The sequence below is a fragment of the Canis aureus genome, chromosome 18 (assembly GCF_053574225.1).
Source record: "Canis aureus isolate CA01 chromosome 18, VMU_Caureus_v.1.0, whole genome shotgun sequence".
Lineage (NCBI taxonomy): Eukaryota > Metazoa > Chordata > Mammalia > Carnivora > Canidae > Canis > Canis aureus.
The window spans coordinates 588,068-609,729 of NC_135628.1; the positions used below are offsets into that span (position 1 = coordinate 588,068).

The window sequence follows — 21,662 nt, forward strand, 5'->3', positions numbered from 1 at the left end:
CTGGATAGCATAGTTGGTTAAACATCTGCCTTGGGCTCAGGTCTTGAACCCAGGGTCCCAGGATGGAGCCCTCTCCCCACACCCTCGCTCATGCATGCTACTAGCTCACCCTCAAATCTTTTTTAAAAAAATCTTGACTATTTTTAAACTTGTTTTGAAATGAATTTAATTTCTTAAATCTACCTGGAAACATTTTTCTAGGAAGATAACAGCAGATCTGTTTCTTTAAAGAGTAATATCAGACTTCCTATGTCCCCCTAAGCTGTTGTTTGTGCTAGAGACATTGTGTTCTTTCTAAAATCCCGTTTAAAATTTTTCCAGGAATCGCTGTGGTTGAGGAACCGACTCCAGACTCTCCAACATGGCTGTGAAGAGTGTTTATGAAGTAGCTAGCCTCTTTCCAGCCCCATTTGCCATGAACCTTCCCCTGCCCCCCCAGTATCCATCATTTCCACAACTATCAACCTCACCTCCAAACTCTTGGTGCTCTCTTACTGGAACATCTTCCCCTTTTCTTGACTCTTTATATGTGTCCTGACAACACCATCCTGTTGACCTGCGTTGACCCTACTCATCTTTTTCAGGCATTTTTTTTTTTTTTTTTTAAAGCTGCTTTAAGGAATGTAATCTGGTCAGTTTGTAGTTCTTCAGCAAATAGAAAAGTCAATCCTTATTCTCCTGTGTGTTCAATGTTGTATTCAATACTAATCCAGGCTTCAGGTGTACCTGAAGTTGTATGGTGTGTTCCAGGTTTCTTAATGATGGAAGTAGGAAAGGAGAAGGAATTAAAGTCGAGAGGAGTATCTGTAGCTCACCCAGTGCCTCTCACTGGCTCATAGGACTGCCTCAAATTAGCAGATTTTATAATGAACTAATACAGGAAATGGATTGTGGATAATTAGGGAAAAAGGGAATCATGAGGAAAAGTTTAAAGAAACTGTATAAGAAAAGGATTATTTCACTGGATAAGTGAAAGTCATTTTCCATGTAAATAACTTTAAAAATGATGATTGCACAGTTTTCTTGCTTTCAATCAAATTTAGCACAGGAGAATGGAATTCTAATGTGGTGCCAATCTGTAAGAGAGTGGAAGAGTTTCTTGGCATTGTGAGTCTATTGATACTGGAATGAGGAGAATATGAAGATTTAAATGGTTGGAAATTCTTATCTGTCAATCAAATGGTAGCTTCACAGTTTAGCACCAACTTGTTATAAAAATGAAGGGAATATTTTTTTTTTTTGAAGGGAATATTTTTTGAAAGGACAAAGAAGTAAAGCATGACTCAGTATCTCACCACTCTGGAAATTTGAAAGCACAAAACAAGATATTTATCTCTAGAACTATTTAGGACTGACCTTCACAAAGACAGAAGGATGGGCTGAATAAGCTTAAGGACAATTTAATGTAATTTCAACGAAACAAGTACTTCCTGGTTTAGAGTTGTTGTGGACAGGTTGTACAAGAAATTTTCATAATTAGATTTTGGGTAAACTGAGCAATTAACCTTAGCAATTTAATAACTTCTTTTGTGAACAAAACCAAAATGAAAAGTGCCTAAGAAATTTAATTGGACTGCCAATCTAATTAAATGCCATTCTATGTTCTCAATAGGTAGCTGAGAGAATTTATTAAAAGCAAAAATTGAGTCCTTAAGTCTTTGCTTTAATCTGTAGGTCACTGTCATTAAGTAATCACATATGTGTTATTTCTTTCTTAAAGCTGGATAATGCAGATGAACAAGCAGCCCAGATCAGAAGGGAACTTGATGGTCGTTTGCAATTGGCAGAAAAAATGGCAAAGGTAAATTATTAACTTTGACAAACTGTATCTCTTTTCTTTTTACTCCTATTTCTGTGAGCTGAAAAAGTTCTGTATAGATGGTATCAGTTTATCATCTTCTTCTCTGTGTGCATACTTATTAGGCCCAAATATCTGAGTTTATAGTATGTAAATGGAGCATATTACCTGTTTTACATATCCTTCCTGATACACAGAACATGTTTAAATTCAGTAACTTAGTAGATTATTATGAAAGCAATGCCTAAATTTCTCAAAAGGCCAGATTTAGAAGAATTTTAATACTGTGCTTAATGTAACCTAATCAGGGAAGTGAAATATTGTCCGTGCAAAATCGGAGTCCAAGATATTGAACATGGTGCTTGGCATGTTGCGGAGTCAACTAATATTTGAATGGGTGAAAAATCTAACTTGAAGTTTGTAGTAAAAGAGTCTCAGAGGTAGTGTGTTCAATATGATTTTATTCATGCAATCGCTGTGTTTCTATGTAACAGGAGTAAGTTCAAACAAAAACCATTAATTTCTTTTTTAATACTTAAGATTTCTTAGAGGATAAGAAACTTCATTATCTGCATCATTCTTTAGTAAATTGATGTATTAATTTATTAATAGTAAAAGAAAACTTAGTTTTTCCTAATAGATCTGTAATACGGTGTTTTGTTTTGTTTTTCCTTTTTTTCCTTTCTGCTAATCAAAACTTTGAATATTTGGAGATAAACTCTTCCTTTAGCATCCTCCATCTTTTCAAAGAATCCTCCCTATTGAGGAGTTTTCTTCATTTCTTTAAGATTTAGGTATAATGTGCTCAGTAAAACCTACAAATATTTAGTTTACAGCTCAGTGAGTGAATGTGTACATGATCCGTGTTAACCACCTCCCAAATCAAGATAGTGGACTTTTCCAGCACTTGAGAAGAAGATACATCCCATGCTGATTTTAACAAGTGAAATGTTTTTGTTTTTGCAAAGAAAAACGCATTTATGAATAATGTGTAAGTTTTAAGAATGCTAATTCTGTGTTATCTAAAAGTCTATTAAAAAGTAGGGAAATTGTTGAGAAGTTGGAGATAAACAGGGAAGTTGAGAAAATTAAGACAATTTGGGTAGCAGAAGTGACAGTAAGTTGTAAGAACCAAGCCAGAGACAGACGACAGGGAGTCTCCAGATGTTTGAAAACATAGGATGCTGTAAATAGGGGCTAAAGAGGTGCATTCATACAACGGACAGTGGTTAAAAGGGCAACATGCCTCGTTACTATCCTCGGGATATCTGGAGAGGTACTACATCATTTTGAAGATTCAAATGTCGAGTTCATAGGATGGAAATCAAGAAGGTGAAGGCTATTTGGAAGCTTTATAGAGAAAACCCCCCAAAACCTTTAGCTGAATTGGAAAACTGGCTGGAAAGACATTAGCTTTTCTTGAAGACCTGAGACTGGGGTGTTCCAGACTCTGCAGGGCAGGACTCTGGACCTGTGGTCCACATTTGTAGATTGCCTCAGTGTATGTAGATATGGGTACACTGAGCCTGTGCATGTGGTCATGAGTTGGATTTGCTTCTCTAGGGGCCTGGCTGGAGATGTGATGCTTTAGAATGAAGTGTAGATGAATTTCTAGAGGGGTATGAAACAGGAGGGAGAGCCTTATGTGTCTCATGTTTATGCTTGGGAGGAGAATGTGGGTTTATAACCTCGGGGCTTAAAGGGAGAGGGTCAGTGAGCACACACACAGATAGCACCCACTGGTTTCATTACAGACATTGATACATTTAAAAAAGTGTAGAGAGAGCAGTGAAGCCAATGGAATTGGAAGGAGAAAAAGCCACCAAAAATAAGATGCCTTTTGTTAATGTTTAATTGCTTTCTGATTCAGTTTCACCAATTGTAAGCCACCGTCATAAAATATTCATAAAGCTAATTGGAATTTACTGACCTTGTTGCATTGTATTTCTACAATGATCTTACGAACCCAGAAGTGGAGATGAGAACAATGAGTTCACTGTATAGATGAGGAGACTGAGATTTAGGGAAGATTACTGACTTGAAGATTATGGAACTAATAATATGGTGGAGGCTGGCCTCAAACCCTGGTCTTTGACTCCAGAGCCTTCAGTCTGATAAATCCAGAAGTATGGTCCATTAACAATCATTGGTGATCGGTATCACCTCCTACCATACTTCACAGCACAATATAACAACAACAAAACCCCAGGGCAGAAATCTATTTCAAAGGATAGAAATACTGGCTTTAATGCTTTTGCCATGCCATAATTATTAGAAAGTAGCAGGAAAAATGTGGACTGGGCCGGAAAAATCTGTAGGCAAATCCATGACTGCTGTTTCCTAGATATAGAACATTAGGCAAGTTTATTTAACTTTCTGAAGCTTGAATTTTTCTATCCATAAATTCATGGGATAAGTGCTTATTGAAGGCCTCCTAAAATAACCAGGCAATGTAACGTGGTAGGCACCTGGGATTCATCCAGACAAACGTGTAGTTGTCTTGGGCTAAAGCCAGACAAGCATACTCCTGCCATGCCCTGGTGCAGCTTGCATTTGAAGAGCCCCACGATAAGCAGTAAGTGTTCGTGTAACTGAGTTATGGAGGGGATCATTTGCTATTGGGAGAATAAAGGCAAGGTGAACTGGGAGTGTAGGAGAAGGGGAGGGTGCTCAGCACGGCCAGGTAAGTGCTCAGGGTAGGCCAGTTCCTGGAGGCACTGTCTTGAACGTTACACCAGAAGAAACTTGAATCATCTCTGACTCCTTCTTTTTCTCGTGCCTCATGATAAATTTATTAGGAGATCCATTTGCATCTGTCTTCAAAGTATTTCTAGAATCTGACAGCTGTCCCCATCCTCCACCTACCAATCTGGCCCAGGCTTCATCTACTGGAATATTAGGAGCACTTAAAAAGGGACTAGATTTGAATACTGAGAATTTTTTTGTGGAGCAAACATTTTCATGTGTATGATGTCTTAGGGCCTCTAATGAGCGAGTAAATTAGAACATTTAAACCCTGGTGTATAAGAAAGACTCACAGTTAAACTAGAGAATAACCCACTTCTGATTCTGTTCTAATTTAAAAGATTAAATTTAACATGTATGGTTGCCTGAAGTACAGTTGATTTTTGTTTCCAAGAGAGAAACGACATAAGCCGGCTAAATAAAGTTGATAAAATACTATTAATAAACCTCAGAGCTTTAAAACAGAGTTGTCTTTTCCCCCAAAGAGAAAAAAAAAATCAAGGATAGTGTATTTCTTGAAAAGTTGGAAAATGTTGATAAGACAGTCAATTTTGGTGACTGCTCCTTGAAAAATGATAGTGAATGATGTGTTTATAACTAAAGCTAAATAAAAAGTGGGTTTTTGCTAATGCTAAGTTTTCCATAAGATGACACCTTAAAAATTTGAGAAAAAGAAAATTGGCCATCCAGAGTTTCAAACATGATTTTCTTTTGCTTTGCTAAAGTAAAATTTTTTAAAAGGGAAAATTATGAATCCTGCAAATACGAAATGAACACACAGTAATTTCATTCAGTGCATAATGAATGAGCAAACCAGTTACATGTTAAAACTAACGCAAGGAGTATATATCAAAAGTGATGTTTTTAGGCAAAGTTAAAATAAGATTCATGGATGAGATCTAAAAGTGGTCAATTTCTTGGGCAGCCCAGGTGGCTCAGGGGTTTAGTGCCACCTTCAGCCCAGGGCCTGATCCTGGAGACCCGGGATCGTGTCCCATGTTGGGCTCCTGCAGGGAGCCTGCTTCTCCCTCTGCCTGTGTCTCAGCCTCTCTCTCTCTCTCTGTGTGTGTGTCTCTCATGAATGAATAAATAAAATCTTTTAAAGAATAAAAAATAAAATAAAAATAAAAGTGGTCAATTTCCAACAAGGTTTTAAACTCAGGCATACATGAATCTCTTCCAGACAAAATTCTGTAAGGTAACGCATAAGCTCACCGTCTTGTACCTTAAACCAATAAATAGTAGGTTACTAAGTGTATTTCCTCAGATGACCTTTGGATGCCCTTTGCCCCTGTAAGACATATAAAGGACCCGGCCTTCACCTTTTTGCCTTATTTCTGAGTTTTGGATACTTCTCATAACAGCTTTTAAAGTCAGTGCATACATAGAAAAATTTTCTTTTTTTTAAGATTTTATTTATTTATTCATGAGAGATACACACAGAGAGACAGAGAGAGACACAGGCAGAGGGAGGAACAGGCTCTGTGCAGGGAGCTGATGCAGGACTTTATCCTGGGACCCTGGGATCACGCCCTGAGCCAAAGGCAGGTGCTCAACTGCTGAGCCCCCCAGGGATCCCTAAAAATCTTTTTACAGCTTATTCTGCTTGTTTTTTTTTTCTTCTTTTTTCTGTACTGAGAAACCATTCCAGAACATTCCCTCATAGCCGAGGTATTCTGTAACTGAATAGTTGAATATATTTCCTCACTCTTCTAGAATATTGCTTCAAACTATACAAGAATGTTAAAAGGATACTTAAGAATCTTCCTTAAGAAAGTTAAGTATGCCCAGGGCATGACCCTGGGGTCCTGGGATCGAGTCCTGCATCAGGCTCCCTGCAGGGAGCCTGCTTCTCCCTCTGCCTGTGTCTCTGCCTCTCTCTGTGTCTCTTATGAATAAATAATAAAATGTTAAAAAAAAAAAAGTATGAATGTGGTTACTTAATTACTATGTGACAATAAATATGCAATTTTAATATTGATTATATGCAAATTATGTTAAAAGAAATAGATGACAGTTATGTTTGGGTGAAGAGAAAAAACAGGTGGCCTGAGGCTCTGGGAGTGATCTGCGAAGCGGTGCCAGATGTTGCTCTCCATCCCCTGAGCAAATGGTGTGAGCGAGTGAGGCTGGGTGCAGGCTGACGAGAGCAGCACGGATGGGTTCTGGTCCCAGGATGGGGATCCCTCAGGCTACGCTTCGGATGACGTCCAGGGAGCTGGAAAGGCACGGAGCTTTCTAGAGCAGTACGCCACTGGTGGAAAGGTGGCTGGCTGCTCGCATTCCCAGCCAGCCTTGTACGGTTGTCGCCACGTCACGTGGTACTTCGTAGAGCTGTCACCCGTTTTTAAGGGAAAGAGCTGAGGCCAGGTTGTCAAAGATTAAGAAGGAGCCAATAGCGAGAGGAAGCCTCCTTTTGCTGTTTGTAGGAATATAAATGGGTGTCCTCTTCTCGAAGGGCAGTTTGGCCATATATGCCGATCTTTTAAAATACAAGTATTCGGAACGTCCTTTTCATTGAGTGAAAGAAGCTGACATCTGATTGCAGAATCTAAGGATCAAATGGCGATGCTCAGTTAACGCAAAAAGGAAATCAGTCATCTAAATTTCTAGTTATTCTTTATGTACAACTTTATTCATAAATTGGCCTTTTGTTTTAAATTTAAAGTTTTCTAAATCTTTACTAGAAAACTGATTTTATAGTCATAAGGGGTCTGGTCATATTTGTGTGATGTGAAAATTAATTTTAGAAATATCATTATATGGCTATTATGTGGTTTTTAATTTGAATGCTTATAAAAAGGGATATTCTCTTAACAATACATATCTGAGGTAAGAAAGATGAATAAAATGTTTGTTTCCTAATAGGTACTGCAGTGTATGCTGAACATTTTTCTTACCAACCAATTTACCCCAAGCATTTCAAAGTTAACAGTGGCTAATTAAGATGTATCTAGACCCCGAATTTTCTCCCATGTAGGTTTTCAGTTTTTCCTTAACAAGTACATTATCAAAAATAAAGTTAGGGGATCCCTGGGTGGCGCAGCGGTTTGGCGCCTGCCTTTGGCCCAGGGCGCGATCCTGGAGACCCAGGATCGAATCCCACGTCGGGCTCCCGGTGCATGGAGCCTGCTTCTCCCTCTGCCTATGTCTCTGCCTCTCTCTCTGTGTGTGTGACTATCGTAAATAAATTTTTAAAAAAATTTAAAAAAATAAATAAAGTTAATGTGAAAATGTTACTCATTTTGTACCATAATTATTTTGAAAAAGATATAAGGTACTCTTAGAAATAATCAAAATTACTGAAGCCTGATGATTTTAAAGCTTGGAGACTCAAGTATTGGGTAGACACATTCATATTGACCATCACAATTTCTAAGACAGCAGACTTACACATTGTATAACCTTCTATGATAGAATTGAAATATGACTTTTGTAACATTGTTATTTTAAAATTTGTTTTCAAGGAAAGAAACTTCCCCAAGTTTATAGCAAAAGAAATGGAGAGTATGTATATAGAAGAGTTGCGGTCTTCGGTGAACCTACTAATGGCCAACTTGGAAAGTCTTCCAGTTTCAAAAGGTGGTCCAGAATTTAAATTACAAAAGTTAAAGCGTTCACAGAATTCTGCATTTTTGGACATAGGCGATGAGAATGAGATTCAGCTGTCGAAGTCGGACGTGGTGCTGTCATTCACCTTAGAGGTAAGTGACTTCACCCCACGCCTCTGACAGCATAAACAGGACTGCAAAATAAGCTGTGCTGACCTTCGTGGTAAAGTTTTGAATTTAAAAGCAGTGTGATCTATTTTGAAGGAGTCATATTATTCTTCATTTGCTAGACAATCAGATTGTGAATGCAAATCAATGCAAATTGTGCTTTAAACATAATAGCAGTTCTAGGATCAAATAATAAGTTTTGAGACAAGTTGTCTTTATGCCCACTGGGCTGATGTAAGTTCATGGATAAAGTAAGCACCAGAGCACATTGGGTGGAGCCAGGAGTTAGACACATAATTGAATGCTCTGTGATTTGGGAATTGCTTTCAGGCTTTTGGTTTGCTTTGTTTTCAATCTACTTCACCTATGGTGTTTTTCTAGAATCGAATCACACCGGCTAGCTTTGCAACACGATATTGGGTGCAGATAGATGATAGGTAGACAGTTCTTCCTTTCCAGGATGTTCGGTCTCCTGATAGCTACACTACCTACTATGAAGAACAGGAACCAACGTCATGCGTTTAGAATTGTGATCCCGAAGACGGCAGAGTTTTATCCTTCGTATGCAGGTCATTCACTGGGAAGCAGATGTTGATGCAGACTCTTACCACAGCCCCCGTTGAGGTTTTCCATGGCACTGTTTTCTTGTTGCTAATGTTTCTGTTTGGGCTGATCCCTGTGTGTGGTTATGCCTTTATACACAGCACAACACATACTTCCCGTATCAAGCTTAAATTTACAGCACTCTCAAAACCTAAAGCTTGCAATTCCTTCCTTGCATTGTTAAATCTTCCTTTGCTGGAGCCCACTACTGCTATTTAAATTTATAGGTGGACCGAGGAAAGTACATGGAGTCTCAGGAGGTACCATCTTAAATTTCTTTGTTGATACCTGTTACTCATGGCTTGCTTATTAGTTTGTGGCAGAAAAAGCAAATGTGTGCTTTGATTCTTTCCTGTGCTTACTCAACTCAAAGATAAATTCAGACCTGAGGATAAGCCAGCTGCCTCTCTCTTTCTTAACTGCCAGGCTAATGATTTCTTTGTAGTTTAATAGATTAAATTTACTTTGAGAGTTGGAAATAGGTTTTCATCTGACTCAAGACTCTTTTCTGGGGTTTCCTACTGATTTTACCATTACTGGGTTTCTCCTCAATCTCTTCAATACCTTAAGGAGATATTTAATGGGAAACTACACAGTATCTTACCTGTACAATTGTCTTCTCCTTCCTGTCTGTTTTCCTACTCACCAAGATATAAAGTGCCACATTGCTTTTCTTTTCCTCTTAAGGCTTTGTACAAAATATAATCAGTTACTTGATTATAGTATAATTTGTAATGCAGATTATTTTTTATCATGTGTAAACCTATCATGCAGAACTGGAAATCATTCAGAACACCTCTTTTCTCTGTTTAAAAATTCTTAAACAAAAGTTGTAAATAGCTGGCTTTTATGAACTCCCTTCCCTTTTGAAAATAAAATCATGCTTGTAAAACTGTGAATTATTCCATACTTTATTGCCAGTATATTAAACAGGGCTGCTCAGTTAACAATAAAATCATGTTAAGGGGAGAATAGGAGTTAAACCTCCATTTTGCATGGCCTGAGGAGCTGCCTGTTTATAACCCTGTTTTGATGGTCCTCTGTTGCCCTGACTGTATAAGGCAGATATTTTCCTTGCACAGCATCTCAGAGATGTTTTCCACGATGTACCCCAGGATTATGAATAGGAGTGTGTGTCCAACAGCAAAATGAAGTCATACCTGGTGCAGCCTACACAGTGTTCACTTGTGGACCCGGGGGAGGATAGACTAGGGCCCCGCCGTCCCCAGGGCCTCTGATCTCCGCCCCGTTAAACCCAGTAATTACCCCTGGCCAGTTATCCGAGCCTTGCTCCTCAACCTCAGAAAGTTCTGAAGGCAAGCAGTTAATCCAGTTTTAGGGTCTCACGTTTCATCAGCCAGGCTTAGACTGCATCCAGTGGGTAAAGTTTTTCTTTTTCTTTTTCTTTTTTTTTTTTTTTTTTTGGGGGGTAAAGTTTTTCAAGAAGTGATGTCTAAGGAGTATGTGCAGATCTGAAAAACTGCTGAACTTTATCACCTCTTTATGACTGCCACAGACTGCTCTCTTCTCTCTCTGTACCCTGTTTGTTCTCTTGTCCGGCTGAATTTTTGCCACAGCTCTTACCACTTAACATGTAATTCAGTTGTTATGTTTATTGTTCACTACCTGGCGCATCCTATTAACATGTAAGCTACAGGAAGTTAAGCACTCGTCTTGTTTACTGAGGTATCACAAGAGCCTAAAACACTGCCTGGCATATTTGACTTGATAAATATTGATTGAACTGGGAACTTTGATATCCAAAAAGCAGCAGTTACAAAAAAGAAAAAGGCAGCAATTACTTTTAGGTCTCTCTATTCAGGAAGCCTTCAGAGGGAATAGTAAGGCAAGGGGGAAGCTAACCCACAGAACCATAAGCCATCCAACGGTACGTTAAGTATTCAAGAGAGAGGAGGACGACGGCTGTTAATCTATGAAGCTGAGTGTGCGTGTTGTAGGAGAAGCAGTGTCACTGGCACGAATGCAGTTGATTTTCAGTTTTCATTGGCGTTAGGCTGGCAGACAACTTCTTTGGCAGTACGAGGTCTCCAAATACCGCTCAGCTTCGTTTTCACAAACCTGCAGGTGGCCGAGCGCTGCGTAACTCAGGATGATGCTGCGTGCAGAAGTATGCTACCAAGATTTGTATTTTGTACACGCCTCCCTTCTTTCTGCTTCTATAATAACTCTGTATATTTTGTCTTTATTATATCCGTCACAGAGAGATTGGGGAAGACAAGATGGAATTCAGACTGGTTTTATTTTCCATGGTTCCATAATCAAGTTTTGTGGGGAGTTGGTCGAAGCCATTGCCTAAATTAGGTCAGCTGATGGTCCATGGAATTCTGGGCTGTCTTTGTCATTAATGATTGAGACTAGCTGCATTTTTAAAAAATTCCTTTTGGAAATCAGATCTGTAGAATTTTGTTGTTTTATTTATATGTATGGATTCAGAGCAGAAGTTAACTTCCTTTGAAAGTGGCAGTTCTGCAGAATAAAACATTCCCAGCACAGATGGGAGTATTGTTTTTTGGAACAGAAAACTGTTTCACAAGTTGTGTGTTTCAGGAGGTCCTGTTTACAGTAGCTTGTGGTGGAGGTGACAGGAATAGTGGTAAGCAGATGCTTCCCTTCTTCTCCCTTGCACTTTGACTGTTGAGCACACGATAGGAAGAGATGCAGTGCAAGTAACATGTTCCCAAATAGGAACCAAAAGATTTCTACATTTATTATGTGTACACAGTTCTGTTGCTTCATATGTTTCAAGTGACCTTAAAAGATTTTACTAAGAAGTCATTTGGGTCAGACGCCTGGGTGGCTCAGTGGTTGAGCATCTGCTTTTGGCTCAGGTCGTGACCCCAGGGTCCCGGGATCAAGTCCCACATCGGGCTCCCTGCAGGGAGCCTGCTTCTCCCTCTGCCTGGGTCTCTGCCTCTCTCTCTGTGTGTGTCTCTCATGAATAAATAAATAAAATTTTTAAAAAGAAAGTCAGTTGGGTCATGTTGCTAAATAAGTCCATGTGGAATCCGTTTTTCATTGATATGGTTGATGTATTTCATTTGCCTCAGCTTTTGCTTCATTTTATTTGTATAAGGATTTAATGAGTTTCAAAATGACTAACAAGTTGATTTATTTATTTATTTATTTATTTACAAGTTGATTTATTAAGACTATATACCTCCTTTTACTTACCCTCCACAAGACCAGGTGCTTTTCTCTAACTTCCTTGAGTGTATTACAGCAGTGAGGAGAGGTATTACTGTTCTCCATTTGTTCTTACTCTCTTTTCTGTTATGTCCTTTTCTTAACTCATATACTGGTATGCATCTCAGTGCAATAAAAAGACAAAAATCACTTGAGGCAGGAAAATGCTTCTGAGGTTGGCATTTCTTTTTTTGGTGATTAGTTTCTCATTTTTAAGAAAAAATAGCCGTTTGTATTTATGAGCATAGCCCTTCTGTTGTGCTGAAGAGTGGAAGGCAGAGAGGTTTTGAGATGGCTTCTCTGAGACCTTTGGCCTCAAGATTCATATCACGACTTAGTGAAAAGTGCAGTGACTCTGATAATGTATTACATGATCAATACATGATGATAGGATGATATTTCTAATGGCTGTTTTGGTAGCTGCATAGCGTGAATGCTGTTAGCCTTGTTTGTACAAGTATACCATGAGGTCAGTGAAGACGTGAATGAGCGTGTTATAAAAATGCCATTGAATATATTTCATGAGTTTCAAGAACTTAGGAATGAAGATGCAAGTTTTGATTAGAAAAAAAAATTACAAAAAGTACTTAATAAAACTTGTTTATGTGTACACCCAGTGAAAATATTAGGTTACAGTATTTTAAAATCAATAGCTATTTATATGAATGTGAAAAGCCCACTTGAAAAATATTTGTTTCCCATTTTTCCAGGAGTTATAGATATAGAAACCATATCAGTCTTTCTGCCCATTCTTGGTGCACTACACTGAGTTAGCATGTACCTTTAGTGGATGGAAAAGTCATTTTTTTTTCCTTGCCAAGTTAGTGGTAAGATATTCATTGGCAAATCCTATTTTCCATATTTCATAATAAGATACACATTTTCTATAATATTATTTTATAAATATTGTCATCTAAAGTAAGTAACTGCAGAAAATTCTGATGATGTCACATACTGTTGACCACGAGTTGTGATGATGATGTGCACCATTCATAAATAGTATTTCATTTAATGTGAAACCAACCTGCACTGCTTTTAGCACATTCACCCCATTTTCATGGGTGAATCTGCTTTACCTCTGCTTGACCTTTAAGGATCTGCATTTACACCTCAATTCAGTAGGGCTTACATTTAGAGATTTCAGCCTTACTTTCATAAGCTGGCAGGAGATATTCCTTCAATACTATACTTCCTCAAAGTGTTATTTTCTCTACCTACGTGAATGCAGGTAGATCCTACAGAAGATAAGATATCGTCGGCGTCACCAGATAATTTTACCCATTAGTGATTCTAATCGTAGTTAGTGTCACTATCTTTCTAGATGGTTAAAGATGGCCAATCTGATGCATCATCTCAATTCTTTTTGTATCTTTAGATTGTCATAATGGAAGTGCAAGGTTTGAAATCCGTTGCTCCCAATCGAATTGTCTACTGTACGATGGAAGTGGAAGGAGGAGAAAAACTGCAGACGGACCAGGCCGAAGCCTCAAGGCCACAGTAAGCCACTTGAAAAAAATGTTTTCCCCTTCCAAAGAAATGTGTTTATTTATCTGAAGCATTGTTTGGTCGTATGCTCCGAGACAGTTACCTGTTAGCTCTGTCTGAACCACGTTAGAATCATGGTGCGTCTTTCTAGATAAGGGTGCTGTGTCATGCAAACAGAAAATCTAACCTGCAGACGAGAAGTGAATAATGAAACAGGTAAATGTAAGTCATTGGAAAGGAAAGCATGGATTATCCTGGGGTATTTAGAAGGTGATGCTTGATCTAATTTCATCCTCTAGAATTGTAACCTGGTAGTTTTTCCACTTCCTTGTGTTGCCCAGGACCATAAAACACTGAAGACGTGGGGATGGGTACCGTGTCTCGCACAGTGTCTTACAACAAGTAGGGAATAGGCTTGAGTTAGGGAACCAGTAATCAGAGAAGCTAAAGCTGTTCTTTTCTGGCAGTTTTAGGTTTCAAATTCTGGGATGAGTTTAAGTTTGGAAGATGTTCTTTGTAACTGATGGAAACTTGGGAAACATCACCGTCTCTGGTAGAAATAACCAGGCTCGTCTGAGGAATTTGAGTGACATTTCCTGATTTGCATTTTTCTACTGCCTTTAGAAAAGGTTTTTTTTTTTTTTTTTTTTTTTCCGTTCCTCAAGAGTTAGGATTTTTGTCTTGTCACAACATGATGATGTGGCCCGTTCATTCAGGAAACGTCCCTTCAGATCCTGTCTAGGCGCTGGTTAGATAGAGGTGAATAGAAACTTTCTTTTTCCTTAGGGCTGGCACTAGTTTGAGGTGGGGACGCAGTAGTGTTACAGGACAGATGTGCACAGAGTATTAGGAGATGGAGAAGCAGCACATTGAAACCTGTCTCCCTGCCTTACACAAAGCCCTACAGGCCTGCCCCTCACCAGCCTCTCCTTATCCCTGGGACCTCATCTAGCCTCGCCCTTCCCCTGGTCAGTTGCTGGACTTCATGCCATTCCTCTTGCTTTTCCCACCTTCCAGTTTATCTTTGTGTGGTTGGACTCTTGGTATTAGACATTTCTCCAAGGAAGACCTGCACATGGCCAACAGATGCGTGAAAAAATGCTCAACGTCACTCATCAGGGAAATACAAATCAAAACCACAAGGAGATGCCACCCCTCACTGGTCAGAATGGCTAAAATGAGGGAACAGCACATGCTGGGGAGGATGCAGAAAAAGGGTATCCCTCTTACACTGTGGGTGGGAATGCACACAGGTGTAGCCACTCTGGAAAACAGTGTGGAGGTTCCTCAAGAAGTTAAAAATAGGTGTGTGTGTGTGTGTGTGTGTACAATGGAATGTTACTCAGCCATCAAAAAGAATGAAATATTGCCATTTGCAATAATATGGGTGGAACTAGAGTGTATTTTGCTAAGCAAAATAAGGCAGTGAAAAACAAATACGATATGATTTCACTCATGTGGAATATAAGAAAACAGATGAACACAGGGGAAAGGAAGGAAATCTAAAATAAGATAAAAACAGGGAAACCATAAAGATTCTTAACTATAGGGAACAAACAGGGTTGCAGGAGGGGAGGTGGGGGTGGGGTTGGGGTAACTGGGTGATGGGATGAGCACTGGGTGTTATATGTAAGTGATGAATCACTAAACTCTACCTTGAAACTAATAGTACACTGTAGGTTAACTAACTGGACTTTAAATTTAAAAAATCTTGACTTGGCGCACATGGATGGCTCAGTCAGTTAAGCACCTGACTCTTGATTCCAGCACAGGGCTGAGTCTCAGGGTCCAAGGTGCACTGGTCTGCACACTGGCCTTGGAGCCTATTTTTAAAAAAAATCTTAAGCCTCACTTGCTGAGAGCCTCTTTGAGGTGACCCAATATGGAGCAGAATCTTTCTGGCTCATTCTAATCTTCAGACTAATGTGTTTCTTATCTGTTCATTTTATATTTCCCTCTTGAGAAAGGGACAGATATCTTGTCCTCCTTGATCTTCTCACACCATCTAGGCTGTCAGAATTGACTCAGTTGCTTGCACTTACTTTTATGGCTTAGTCACAGTAAATATTGAAGGGTGTGGGCTTCACTCCTTCAGGCAAACAGAGCTGAGTTACGGTGTGACAAGGAAGGGAAAATAATGAAAACAAACAGCCCTTTCAAGAGAGTCTTTAAACCTAGGAGGAGGCTGTGAGGCAGAAGGAAATCGATGGGGGATATTTTTGGTGGGGCGTATGGAGTCCAGAGAGAGGTTTGGTTTTTGTTCTAAGGGTCAGTTCTGTTAGTCTGCAGTAGTACGTTCACAGAGTTGTGCAACCAGCAGCAATTTCAGAGCCTATTCATCTCCCCAGTAAGAAACACCAGCCTCAGAGCACCTGTCCTGACCAACTACTGATGGATGTCTGTCTCTCTAGAGTTGCCTGCTGGGCATTTCAGGTAAATAGAATCATGTCATATGTGCTCTTTTGTGACTGGCTTTTCCCCTAACCTGGTGTTTCCTGGCTCCTCCATCTCTGGCATGTATCAGAACGTCATTCCTTCTCGTGGCCAAATCTTAGTCCAGTGTACGTCTATGCTGCGTTTTCTTTATCCTTTCATTTAGATTGAGGACACGTGCATTGTGTCCACCTTGTGGCTACTGTGAAGAATGCTGCAACTAATGTACAAATATCTGTCGGAGTCCCTGTTTCAGTTGTTTTACACACACACACACATATATATATGTGTGTATATATATATATATATATATATATATATATATATATATATATAGGCGTGGAATTGCTGGGTCACATGCAACAATAATTGCATGTTGAGATTTTTGAGGATCCACCAAACTGCAATAAAATCATTACACCATGTTATTTTCCTATCAACAACATATAATAATTTCAATCTCTTCACATTCACACCAATGCTTAGTATTTGCCCTATGCAGTCATTCTAGTAGAGAAGAAATAGTATCTCATTGTGATCTGATTTACGCTTCCCTCCTGACTAATGATGTTGGACATATTTTCATCTGCTATAGCAGCTATTTGTAGATCTTCTTTAAGAAAAAGTCTATTTAAGTCTTCTCCTTTTTTATTGAGTTGTCCTTTAAGTTGTAAGAGCTATTTATATATCCTAGGTGTTAGATTCTTATATATTATTTACAAATATCTTCCCCCATTGTGTGGATTATCTTTTTATTTTCTTAATATTGTCTTTTGATATTGTTCAATTTATCTACTTTGTTGTTGTTGCTTATACTCTTGGTACCGAGACGAAGAATCTAGTGCCCAGTCCAAGGTCACAAAAATTTAGCCCCATGTTTTCTTCTAAGATGTTCATAGTTTTCTCTCTTTAATTTAGGTCATTAATCCATCCTAAAAGTTTATTTATTTTGAGAAAGTGCATGCATGTTTGCACATGTGGGGAGGGCAGAGGAAGACGGAGAGAGCATCTCAAGCAGACTCTGCACTGAGCCAAGAGCCCCATGTGGGGTGCAATCTCATGACCCTGAGATCACAACCTGAGTGGAAACCAAGAGTCAGCTGCTTATCCTACTGAGCCAGCCAGGCGCCCCTCATTAATCTACTTTTACGTTGATTTTTATTTGTGGTTGAATGTAAGGGTTCAGTTTCCTTTTTATGCATGTGATAGTTCAGTTGTTTAGTTCTTCAGTTGAAGAAACTATTGCTTTCCCATTAAATGTTCTTGGCAGCCTTTTGGAAATGAACTTACCATGGATAGACGGGTTTGTTTCTGGATCTGAATTGTAGGACATTCATGTCCTTATGCTAGCACCACGTTATTTTGATTGCCGTTGCCTTGTTTGCAGTGGGTTTCTGTTTCTGTGTTGGCCTCGTATGACATTTTAAAACCATGAGTATGTGTTTTCTGGTTATGTTCTTTTTCAAGATTATTTTGGCTATTCTGAATTTCCATGTGACCTTTAGGATAATTTTTTTTCCATTTCTACAAAGACTTTGCAAGTATTTCCAGCTGGGATTTTGGTAGAGATTGTGTTGAATCTGGTCAATGTGGGGAGTACTGCCATCTTAATGAACAATGTCAGGTCTTCCTATGCATGAACATAGAGTGTCTCTCTGGTTATTTGGACCTTTGTTTCTTTTAACAATAGTCTGTAGTTTTCAAAGTGTAAGTTTTGCACTTCTGTGGTTAAATTTATTCCTAGTATTTTATTATTTTTGATGCTATTAGAAATGAAATTGGTTTCCTGAGTTATTTTGGATTAAGTACATAAAGATGACTCTTTAACTATTGGCTTTATATGCTACACCCTTGTTGAACTTGTTTATTCTAATGGGTGTTTTTTTTATTGGATTTTTAGATGTCTGTTTATATAAGATCATGTCACTTGCAAGGAGTGATAATTGTATTTCTTTTTGCCCGATCTGGATGCCTTTTATTTCATTTTTTTTTTTTGCCTAATTGCCCTGACTAGTTCCTCCACTGCAGTGGTGGGTAGATGTGGCAGGAGTAGGCATCCTTACATTCTCCCTGATTTTAGGAGGAAAGCGCACATCTTCCATGGTTAAGTAAAATGCTAGCTCTGCATATTTTTTGGAGATGCTTGTTACCAAAGTGAGGAAGTTCCTTTCTATTTGTACCTTCTTTAAAGTGTTTTTGTCGTGAAAAGATGTTGAATTTTGTTAAATGCTTTCTCTTTATCTGTGGAGATGAACATACAGGTTTTACTTTTTATCCTGTTGACGTGATACATTACCTAATTTTTAGGTGTCAAACCAACCTTGCATTGCTGTCACGATTTGCACCTAGTCAGGATGTATGATTCTTATTTGTTACTACATTCAGTTCTCCAGTATTTTCTTAAGGACTTTGGCATCTCTTTAAGAAATAGTGGTCTAGGGATAGCCCTGGTGGCTCAGCGGTTTAGCGCCGCCTGCAGCCCGGGGTGTGATCCTGGAGACCCAGGATCGAGTCCCACATTGGGCTTCCGGTATGGAGCCTGCTTCTCCCTCTGCCTGTGTCTCTGCCTCTCTCTCTCGCTCTCTCTGAATGAATAAATAAATAAATCTTTAAAAAAAGAAAAAAAGAAATAGTGGTCTATAATATCTTTTTTGGTGACCTGGTTTTATATTGGCCTTGTTGTATGAGTTTGGAAGTAGTCTTCCCTTCTTTTTTTTTTTTTTGGTGGGGTGGGGGAAGTATGAAGAATTGGTATGAATTCCTTAAATGTTTGGTAGAATTTACTGGTAAAGCCATCTAGGGCTGGGCTTTTCTTTGTGGGTAATTCTCCATTACTGATTGAATATCTTTATTTCTTGTAGATCTATTCATATTATCTCTTCTTGTCAGTTTTGGTATTTGGTGTCTTTCTAGCAATTTGTCCATTTCATTCAAATTACCTAATTTATTGATATTGCAGTTGTTTATAGTATTCATTTATAGTGTTTCATTTCCATAAAATACTCCCTCTTTTCTAAAATGAATTCAGTGAATTCTAGTCATTTGAATCTTTTGTCTTTTTTCTTAGTCCATCTAGCTAAAAAATTTCCTGATTTTTAAAAAACCCAACTTTTGTTTTATTGATTGATTTTTTTTATTCTGTTTCATTAATTTCCAAGTAAGTCTAAAACCTAGGAAGATAAATTCCTTTAGTCATTAAGTCTCAAGAATACTCCTCTTTGGTACCATGCTTTGTCTTTTGGACCCACTTAAGGCAGTGACCACACCTGTGTGGTTCTGCTGGATGGGTACTTACCCCTGCACTCCTGGTGGCTTCCATCTGAAACCAAGCAGTGGCCCCATCCACAAGGCCCTGCTAGGCAGAAGTCTAAGCCTTTGAAACTGAGGTGGAGATAGTCCTATGTGCCCCTGCCATACTCCCCCAAACCCCCGCAGGCTTGTTGCACTAGAGTCCTGTGCTGGGGTTGGCAGCCATAATGATCTCTGAATCACTTTGTAGTCATTCCACCCTTGTCTTGAAGGCGAGAATGTGTTCATAGCTGAATCTCTGGTCTAATTTTGTAGGAATTGAGGAGTTGAACAGCCTTCCTTCATTTCTTTCCATCTCCTTTGGTTCAAAGCAGTAGGGTTCCTGCTGGGATGGTTGGATATCTGCACTTACTATCTGATTAAATGGCTGGTCAGCCACACCTTTAGGAGTGCTAATGAAATGCTTTTTCATTTTTTATAATATGAACAGGCTGAGACTTGGTAATTTATGATATGGAACTTTTTACATAACAATTGTTTTTAATTCATTTTCTCATTGCATTTTACTGTAAGTGGTTGGGAGCAACCAAGCTGCTCCTTCAATACTTTGCTAGGACATTTCCTCAGGTCAGTCCCCAGTTTCATTGAATGGAAGTCCTACATTTTAAAAAACACTAGAACATGAAAATAATTCAGCCAGGTTCTGTGCCACTGATAACAAATATCATCTTTCTTACAGTTTCCAATAACATGTTGCTCATTTCCACTGAGAACACATCAAAATAGCCTTTACCATCTGTATTTTTACAAACATTCTGTTCATAATAATTATGTAGTCTCTGAGAAGATGGAAGCTTCCTCTATAGCTCTCTTTTCTTTGATTCTTCACCAGAATCTACTTTAGAGTCCCTTCATTGTGATACTGGCTCTTTCTGGCATGCACCTCAAAATTAATCCAACTCCAAACCTGCCTCCACATGTTTAGATATTTGTTATAGCAGCACCACACTTTTCAGTTTGGGCTGCTACAATAAAAATACCATAGATTGGATGGTTCAAACAGCAGACATTTATTTTTCATAGTTCTGGAGCTAGAAGCTTGAGATCAGGGCATCAGCAGAGTCAGATTCTTGGTGAGGGCCCTCTTCCTGGTTTACACATGGCTAAGTTTTTGCTGTGCCCACACATAGTGGAGGGACAGGTCACCACCTCCCCACCTCCATGACCTCATTCAAGCTCCCTAACCCCAACCGCCATCACACCAAGGATTAGTGGCCTCAACATATGAATTTGGAGGTTAGAGGGGGCATGAACACAAGGACAGTGGTAGTCGATGAAATCTTGAGGGAGTGCAAATGCCCTAGGAATCTGAATACCATGTTATTTTTACAGAATCTTTTTAAAAAGCTTTATTGAGGTATAATTTATACAGCATAAAATTTTTCCATTGTCAAGTAGATGGTTTTTAGCAAATTTATGCACTTGTACAGCTATCAACTTGTGTTGCTGTCAATTCAGTTTTAAAACCCATCACTTCAAAAGGTCCCTCATGCCTGTTTACAGTGTTCCAACTGCCAGTTCCAGGAAGCCACTCATCTACTTTCTAGTGCTATAGTTTTATTTTTTTCCTGGACGTTTCATATAAATGAAATCATGCACGATGTGGTCTTTCGTATCTGGCTTTTTTCATTTAGCATAATTTCTACAAAATTTGTTTGATACTTAAATATTTAGTCTATCAAATGAATTAACTTTTATATCAGTAACTTTTTTCACAAATAAATTTTCAGAAGATGTTTCTCATCTAATTTATGAGGGATTCACAAAAAAGTTCTGATAATAGGCAACATCTAAGTGGACAATTGAAATGAATTAAAATACTTACAAGTTAGAAAATATTACCATAATCCTTCAGTATTCTTTTTGTTCTTACCACAAAGAAATTCAGCTAAATACCTTCTCTCTTTCCTTATGGACAGAGTTAACTGTAAAATGAATTAAATGATTTATATTTATTATTGTTTCCCAGGGGTAGATTACCTTAAAAACGTGTCTTCCGAGTGCTGAACAACTGCAGCCTTTCAGCAGTGTGGTTACTTTTATCTTGAACTCCTCTTGCACAACAGGAAAGAGATTCATCTCCTCCATCATTATAGTGACTCATGCCTCAGACACGTTTTCTAAATTTTATAGCTTCAACAGTTTGTGTGGTATTGAAGATCAATTCGTCCTTCTGTCTGGTACTAATTAAAGTGCCTCATTTAGCCCATATTTCCAATAAACTTAATCAAGATTTCTAGCCACTGCCTATTTCATTCCTGTAGTTCCTATTTCCTGCCAGCAATTAGGTGGAAACAGCATGTGAGGTTGGTGCATAACTCAGAATATAGAATCTGAGATCCAGAAAAGTGTGTTTAGAGACAAGT

At 38.7% G+C, this 21,662-nt stretch overlaps 1 protein-coding gene across 22 annotated transcripts in view; it reads left to right on the forward strand.

Moving 5' to 3' along the window:
* CADPS2 (calcium dependent secretion activator 2) overlaps positions 1-21,662 on the forward strand; it is a 452,677-nt gene that overhangs the window by 179,426 nt on the left and 251,589 nt on the right. For all 22 annotated transcript variants that reach the window (XR_013356335.1, XM_077855972.1, XM_077855984.1 and 19 more), the window contains 3 exons: positions 1,721-1,801; positions 8,011-8,247; positions 13,445-13,566. Coding sequence is in view for 21 of the 22 variants with exons in the window: in XM_077855972.1 (XP_077712098.1) it covers positions 1,721-1,801; positions 8,011-8,247; positions 13,445-13,566 (440 nt within the window). In the remaining variant the exon portion in view is untranslated. The remainder of the gene's footprint in view (positions 1-1,720; positions 1,802-8,010; positions 8,248-13,444; positions 13,567-21,662) is intronic.